Genomic DNA, 8,597 nt, shown 5'->3' with positions numbered 1-8,597 from the left:
TAATTCGAAAAGCTCTTTTCGGCATGCATACCTAGCTATGCTCGGTGTAAGTCGTTTTTCAGAGGCCCAAAAGACAAAATCCACCCTTTTCTCCTCCTAAAATGTTAGAACATCCCTAATTCTGCTTAATTTACTATTTTATATTATTATCTCAAAATTTCTATTTTTCTTAATTTAACTTATATTTACCTTGAGTATTATATGAAACATAGGGAAACACACAAATGTTCCCTCAAACAAGATCAAACCATAACCTAATCTAACCCTATCCAGAGTATAGTGGTGAGAAGTCGGTGGTATATAAATTTTGGGTATGAGTCTCCTGTTCCCTAAGCACCGCGAGTGACATCAAATGCATGATCTCCAATATATATCAAATGACATAGCTACGGATAAAGCTTGATTAACTATTAATTAATAGCTAATAATTTTAATTAATGTTAGAGTATATCTATAAAAATGAGGCGGAATGATCACTACACTGATGATCACCTGAAAAAGCATATATAATTTCCAAAAGTTTAAACTTTTTTTGACTATTTCCACGTATGGATATAAGAAAGCAATTAATTAATGACTCTGTCCCCCAAGATGAGTTAACTGGCAAATCATAGAATTAGCACAAGTGATGAGTTTCCAGTAAGACCAGTGCTAAGCCGTCCACGCGTTTTTGTCGGGGAGAGAGATACTCTTTTTTCTTTTTCCTCTTCCTGGTAATGCTGACACAAACATTTTGATTTTGTGAGTATATATATATATATATATATAAACCCTTTAGTTTATAAGATAAGCCCACTGGATGACATCTTCACTATGTCTCTTGAGCTTCCACATGGCAGACGTCTATAGATCATAAAATGGTGCAAGTTGGTACTTTGTTGTTTTCGTATTATATATAAATTAATATAAATATATATGATGATGAAAACACCCCTCTGTCGGGAGTGACTCTTAACTAGCTAGGGTTTGGCTGTCACTTGGTACTTAGTTGTTGTAGGACTGCCTTGGCTGCTAGGGTGGCCAACGTTGGCAAGAAAACGTTGAATGGGAACGTTGGGATTATCAACAAAATGAAATAGGGGATTTTCTCCGTTTGCATGATAAATACATTGTCATGTCTTTTAAAAAGTTTTAAATAATGTTGTGGAATTAGCATGCATATACATTATTAAATGTAATAAAACAAAATATAAACCATAAAATGAATCTTTTTTTATTTCACTTAAATGATGCCGGTGAAATAAAATTTGAAAGTTGGACATCATGGCATTAGAATATATATTGAAATGGGCAAGATAAATAAAATGGATAATAAATATTCAATTTGACATGACTAGCATTTTTGAGCTATATGCATATTAGAGCACTAGCAGCAGTTTTTCTTTGATTTTTCCTAAGTTTATAACACAAAACTACTTTTTATTTTTCTATAAAAATATATTTTACAATAGCTTTCCTCACTTTTTTGTTGGAATTGGTGGCTCATATTAACACCGGTGGAAGGCCAAGTAGACAAGAGCGGAGTAAACGTTCACGGAGCAGGATTTTCCTAAGTTTACGGTACGGTACGGGATATTTTGGAAATTGCCTTAATACATCCGTACAAGTAGGGTTTAGGGTTTTTCCTATATATATGTTATGATGTAACCCTGAATTATTAAGAGTAAAATATAGCCGTCTCTGTGTGGACGTAGGCACATTGTCGAACCACGTAAATCTGTGTCTCGACTCTGTATACGATATCAACATTTTTCCTGTATCATTAAAATATTATTTCTTTATAAAATACAAGTTCCCTACTTACCTTCACTTTTTTCACAAAATCTCAATACAATCCTCAATTAAAGACAAAAAGATGAAAGATGAGAGAGTAAAGAGAAATGTTTATATTAAAGTAATGTATAGGGAACCACATTTGGTTCCCTATACATTAGGAAACACTGTAGCAACCCTTGGGGTTGATTAAATATAGGGAATCTGATGTGAGTAAGTTCTTGTGGTTTTTTTTTTTTTTTTAATTTTTCCTAAGCATAAAAAAGAGAATGGCATATAGGGCATCTGTTACTAGTGCTCTTAGATGTGCTGAAATTACTCTCTTTTTTTTATTATTATTATTATCACAATAATACCAAAGGAAAAAAAAAAATAAAAAAAAAATTGTCTTGTAAAAGTTGTCTTCTTTTTCTCCATGTGGTGAAATTCAAAGAAGTCAATAACCCAGAAAATAAAATAAAAGTCATAATTTTCTTTTTCATATATTCTAGACTTCATCTCCAATAAATCTTAGCTTATATTATTGGGGGCTTATTGTTGGGTTTCTCAACTCTTTTTTTGTGTTCTATTTTGGTGTAATCGTCCCCTCCCCCTTTCCCCTCTTATTGCTATAAGAAATTAAGAAAAAAAGAAAGAAAAAAAAAAAATCTTAGCTCATTGTATATTAGTGGTATATATATGTATGTATATGGATTATCCTTTTTGGTTTCCTCGCGAGGCATTTGATGGCACATCATTAAGAATGAAATCCTATAAAAGTTGTTACCTTAACTAGCTTTTGACCCCCGCATCTATAATAGAATGTGTCATTAAGAATTAATACACAATTTATTTTTTTTTTCTTATTTTTATTGCATGAAAGACAATTCTTATTTCATTCTCGATCTTTTGAATTGAAAAATTCTGGGTTAGGGTCAATTAATTCTCAATTTCCGATTATAATAATTAAGAATCTCTTTAATATAAATTAGTCTATGCCCTAGTGGACTCAGAATAATTAAGTACAGCAAAGCCTTGGATCTACTTGAAACTTTTCAATTAAGAGTTGTATAAATACTTAATGCTGACAAGAAGTCATCTCTTCATAGTTGTTTTTTATTCAACACAACGTTGTTCATATCATAAGGGTGACGATCGACCAATGTGGATGAGTTATAGCATTGCAGCCAACATATGAACATATTAATAATCATGTTAATCAAACTCTTTGCCAAAAACCTCTATTTTTCTAGTTTTTTTATTGAAATAATATACCTTCACTGTGTTTGAGTCAAATAAAAAAAAAAAAAAAAGGAAAAAATGGGAGGGAGGAGAAAAGGGAGAGATTTCAATGTAATTATATATTCATTATATATACTTGCATACATACATAAATAGATCTATAATTTTTTTAATTTGAAGGTTTTCTGAATTTACCCTTCAATCCTTTTTGGTTTATATATAGGCTTGCATGGAATTGCTTCTGCTTGAGATATACAATTAAATATAGGAGAAAGAAAGTTCTTTCAATGTAATTACTTACTTAATACCCACCACACACACACACACACACACACACACACACACACATATATATATATATACATAAAATATTACTACGAGTCTAGCTAGCTAGCTCTACCATGACCAATTAGAAGGTTTGTCCTTTCATACAATTTAAATTGTATATATAACATCCAGGAAGTTACAGATCATATATATCAATATATATATCTAGAAGCTTAAAAGCAGGCCTTCTAGTTCTTTCCCCCCTCCACAAAACCATCATCACTACCACTACCACCACCCACTCCACAATTCCTCTCTCTCTCTCTGTGGTTAATTTGCTTGCAAAAATGGAGTCTGATCATCAGCCACCACCACCCCAAGAAAATATCGAGCAGGTGATCATGACTTCATCAGATGAGCACGTGGCAACCCAAACAGCCGCCAGGTCATACGACTGCACCTATTGCAGGAGAGGCTTCTCTAATGCACAAGCCTTAGGTGGCCACATGAACATCCACCGAAAAGAAAAAGCCAAGCACAAGCGATTTGATCATGAATCTCATCAACCATCTTCGGACCTCCCAAGGCTCATAATTCCCTCGTATCCTCCAACACCACCTGGGAGTACTTCTTCATGGCTGCTGGAAACCCATGTCGGTGAAGTCAACCAACTTCGTCTGTTTGTCGAAACACCATCAGAAAAAGATCAAAACCCTCCAGGCAGCAGCAGCAGTCAACTTCATCAGAAAACTGAAAAGGTTTTGTCGTCATCATCTACCTTTGACCTGTCTGGTTCGGAGATAGACCTTGAGCTTAGACTTGGGCCTGAGCCTCAGGACCCATCAGCACCAACGGGTACTAAAAAGTTCTTCTGATCAATTTCCAACATTTAATATTCCTCTAATTGCATGGTATATTGTTTTCAAGTTTTCTCATTAATTTAAACCAATTCTGAGTGTTCACATATGTAATTTTCATAGTTTTATGGGATTTTGGTGGTGTAATTTTAAGCCCAGATTGTACGGTACTGATTAGGGTTGAACAGGGATATGTTCACAAACCCTAGATACCATTTTTTTTTTAATAGTGAATTTTTTTATAAAAAGATAAAGATTACAAAATCCCTTCGGCACGAACCTACTGAAACAACAACAACAACAATAACCAAACAAAGCTATACAAACAAATCTCAATCTTCTCAATCAATACAATTGCAGATTCACAAAAAAAAAAACAAAACAAAACAAAACAAAACAAAACAAACAAAACAAAACAAAACTCTAGATATATATATAGCATTTAAAAGTAATGAAGCGTGGATTTATAATTGGATTACCTCTATCTCCTTCGCGTTTCCATGCACAAGAACCAACGAAGATAATCTTCTTGGTGACCTAATTAGATGATCTCTATATATACGTTTTTTTCTTCTATCTTTGTGCTGCATCTAATACTAGCTTCACTAGTGCCTCAAGAACTACAAGAGGAAGTAAATATTTTCTATTATTGTAGATTATAAGAACCATTTTTTTCCAGAAAGCAGAATCCAGGAAGGAAAATAATTTTGGAAGTTGTTTGCATGAAGTGACTACCTTCGACAATCAAGTACACAAACTTGTACTTTGTTATTTGTTAGTTGTTTCGATCTTTTCTATTTCAGTTGATATATATCCTTCCGGTTAATTGTATTTTTATTTAAGCCCGATTGACTAATTAAAAGTATGAAAAGTTTAATCCCACAAACCTTATGTTTGTAAAAAGTTTAGGTTTTCTCGTAACCTAATAATTATATATACCATTACATGTTTAAGAAATTATTCACGTAACATACTTGCCGGCATGAAATTTTAACCATTACACTAAAAAAAATTCATGTTATGAAAACAAGCTCCCACCAGAATTACTTTAAATAGATGCATTTCAAACTTTGATTTCTTCACATTGCTGATAAACGTTTGATAAATTAAGTACATGATTGAATTATGAGCCCAAATAGCATGGATATCTAACTTCAGTCTCCTTAATTTCACAATTACTTAGGGAAAGAGTGGTTCTTTTTCCAATATCATTCTGACAGTTGAAAGGGTAAAAGTAAGTTATGATCATTGTTAGCTTAATTATTTTAGTTACTGTTTTGATATGATTAATTGGGATGCCAATGGCTTGTTTAGGTATTTATAAAACAGGTGACTTAGAAAGCGAAGGCTATATATATATACACACATAACTGCATGCCTTGAATTCATGACTTCGTTCTTCTATATATATATACATGTTCTTAGCACTTGAAATTTGAAAATTTTTATTTGGTTCATCAATGCTACTAGTTTTTGAATTTCAATAAATTAATGGGATATAAGCACTATGTCTCTTACTGTAATTTTTCTTATGATCGACCTGTAATTTTTGCAATTATTAATTTGCAAAACCCTAGATTCACATAAGTGGATCATTTGGTAAAGAGTTTTGTTGTGAATTTTTTTTGTTTGAATAATAATAAGAAGTGATTGATGTGATATAAAGTAAAAATGAGTTTTGAATTTTTTTTTTTTTTTTTTGGTGAGGAAGAAAGTGAAAATTTTGATAATAGTTTTGAAATAATGTTGACTCTTTTTAAGAGAAATGGAAATAAGAGAGAGTTATTTGCCAAACGGTGCGAGGTTATACTGTTTGGATGGAGGAATTGAAACTTCAGAATTCATCATTCCCCTACCCCATTTTAAATTAAATACGTGAGGGGATAAATAATAATTTATTGATAGCATGCATAAAAACGTACACAAATACAAAACACAAGGGATCACCAGACAATTAACCCCTAACTTACAAACAATGGGAAAAAAACAGCATGCACACAGAAAAAACACACACGCTTGACCCTAAGCAAACAAACAAACAACAGGAAAAAATGAAATCAATACTTAATTAATTACATCCCGGAAGAATCCTCATCATCACGACCTGAACATCCATCTATTAGCTAGGGAAGAAAGCTGGAAACTAGACAAGGAAATGATCCTAGATTTAACCCAGAAGAGGATATCAGATAGAACATTAACAATGTCGTCTTGCCACCACACTACCAAAAAAAAAAAGGGGGCATTTTGTGTCTGTTTTTTAATGATGTACCGCTGCTGGAAGCATAAACTTAATTAATTGACCACAAAGTCAAAAAGAAATCTTCCCCAAAAGTTGAATATTGGATTCCTCCCAACAAATATTGGGCCAGACATGCATACCAATTTAAATCGTAATATCTGTGAAAATATTATTCTTATATTAACAACATATCCATACAACTCATATTCATATGTGTTATGTGTTGTGAGTACACTTGTGACTATTGTTTAAAGTATAAAGAAAAATGCTACACACACATATATATATATATATATACACCACTCTAGCCCAATATCTTAGATATAGACACCACTCTAGCCCAAAAACTTAAGATATTGGGCTTGAGTCCATTTAAGTATATTAACTTCTCTTTTTATATATACTTTATCAACGTAGGACACAACACTCACGAACACACTTATAACAAATCTCTTTCACATTGACCCAACTCACACTTACGTGTAAGTCCTTTATACAAGAGTGTCATATATATTCCAAGAGTCACCACACTCATTTTACCAGAGTCAAACCAAACACGTCATTCCAAGAAGCTCGTATTAATAGCACTAGCTAACCATGATTTTGATACCAATTGTTAGAATTTAGCTAAATAAATCAGTCTTTCTGCATAACATGTGGTGAACAAATGAAAGAGATAAATGTATGTACCTCCATTATTAGATGACGAGTTTTTCATCTATGATATTGATAGCCGCATCCTATTTATGAGTGTGTGGAGAGGAGACTTGTCTCTTAGTCCTAATTTCTCTTATAACCTTGAATGAAGTCAAATGGACTCGTTCCATTTATATTTAGGGTAAGAGTGCATCCCTCACCCCTTACAGAATGATTTAGCTCATTATGGACCCAGTAATAAAATGACTATGACAATCCACCCAAAAAGAAATAAACATACAACAATTTGAATATCTCGTATTACATATAGGCCACTATTTCATCCTTCATGCAAGCCCTAATCTTGACCTCCGTGAAGTTCAGATTGTCAGCTACACGCAGAACATCGCAGCACTCTCTTCTATTACCAGCCTGGGAATAAATAAATAAACAATAGAATCAAGATATAATTTTAGATATTTTGTGGACAACCCAAATTTTTTTTTTTAAAATTGCAATAGCGAGCAAGGTAAGAGTTTTTAAAAATTACATTTTCAAATCATACGTTTTAAACTCTTTTTCTAATTCAGACATTTTGAAATCGCAAAATCCAAACGGACTTTTTCGAGTAAGAAAACAAGACACAGAAAATGCAAACCACTCACCTCACCATGTCTCCTCGAGGTTGAGAGGACCTGAATTTTGGATATGAAATCAGCAGAGTGATTCCCACTTGATGAACAAGCTGCTAACCTACGAGGTGATCTTCTGACATAACTTGTAAGAATTTGGTTTCCCTTGGTCTTTTCTATGGCGTCAAAGTAGAAAACATGAGGAGCCTCACAGGGATCATTTGAGGGAACTCGAGTGTTAAACATGTAGGGTGGTTTAGCTGTCTTCTTCCATGGCGTAAATGTTTGGAGGGGTCTATGCAAAATGCTTGGTGGATAAAGGTTTTCATAGATATGAGCAGAGTAGCCCCATGATATGGAAAGAGACCAGTTGCTTTGCTTGTGAAAGCAAATGGTCTGCTGCAGTAGTCGTGACTGGTCAGCTTTTGCTGCTTCCATTAGGTGTTTCAGTGACTCGTGGCGGTTGGTGATTGAAGGGAAAATTGGGTCCACTACGTCCAAGTGATGAAGGGAAACGAATGGAGTCTGTGGAAGAGCTGATAGAAATCCGGAAATGTCACTGTGTAGATCAATCTGTCATGGAAAATGTAAATATTTAGATATATAAAAAGAAATAAAAAAATAAAAAAGGCTGTTAATTTTTGTTGTCTTGTTGATTGTAATTGTACATTGTTTTCATTGCTTTCATCGTTGCTATCTTTCACTTTCAAGTTGACCATACGGCAAAGATTAATCTGATAAAAAATTAATATTCGACTAATTTTTTCTTTTATAAACCACTGCCAAATGTTTAAGCATTAAATACCCATGGATCACTACGATCATGGCATGAAGAAATATTTTCTTAATAATGTTGAACAATAAAAAATGAAAAATCATTATTTCTTATCAAAACATTATCATTTACCTTTTATTTTAATTAATTAAATATTTCATATTTTGGATTTCACCAATCTCCATATTATGTAT

General features: G+C 33.1%; 2 protein-coding genes across 2 annotated transcripts; one reads left to right on the top strand and one right to left on the bottom strand.

The window, feature by feature from the left end:
* The first annotated feature begins 3,608 nt into the window (after positions 1 to 3,608).
* Positions 3,609 to 4,136, top strand: LOC132163098 (zinc finger protein 6-like). Its single transcript, XM_059573295.1, has one exon. The coding sequence runs from the start codon at positions 3,609 to 3,611 to the stop codon at positions 4,134 to 4,136; it is 528 nt and encodes a 175-aa protein (XP_059429278.1).
* A 2,962-nt stretch (positions 4,137 to 7,098) lies between these two features.
* On the bottom strand, positions 7,099 to 8,189 carry LOC132162748 (uncharacterized). The gene is made up of 2 exons (XM_059572977.1): positions 7,662 to 8,189; positions 7,099 to 7,428 (listed from the first exon to the last, which is right to left on the bottom strand). The coding sequence occupies exons 1-2, from the start codon at positions 8,064 to 8,066 to the stop codon at positions 7,318 to 7,320; spliced, it is 516 nt and encodes a 171-aa protein (XP_059428960.1). The 5' UTR covers positions 8,067 to 8,189; the 3' UTR covers positions 7,099 to 7,317.
* Positions 8,190 to 8,597: the final 408 nt, after the last annotated feature.

This window comes from Corylus avellana, chromosome ca10, assembly GCF_901000735.1.
Source record: "Corylus avellana chromosome ca10, CavTom2PMs-1.0".
Lineage (NCBI taxonomy): Eukaryota > Viridiplantae > Streptophyta > Magnoliopsida > Fagales > Betulaceae > Corylus > Corylus avellana.
Note: the sequence above shows the minus strand (reverse complement) of the source record. Positions and strands in the feature narration are given on the sequence as shown.

Excerpts from the sequence above, each read along its gene's own strand:
- LOC132163098 (XM_059573295.1), top strand. The coding sequence starts at position 3,609 with ATGGAGTCTGATCATCAGCCACCACCACCCCAAGAAAATATCGAGCAG.
- LOC132162748 (XM_059572977.1), bottom strand. The coding sequence starts at position 8,066 with ATGGAAGCAGCAAAAGCTGACCAGTCACGACTACTGCAGCAGACCATT. Across the intron at positions 7,429-7,661 it reads CCTCGAGGAGACATGGTGAG|GCTGGTAATAGAAGAGAGTG; the intron begins GTGAGTGGTTTG and ends ATTTATTCCCAG.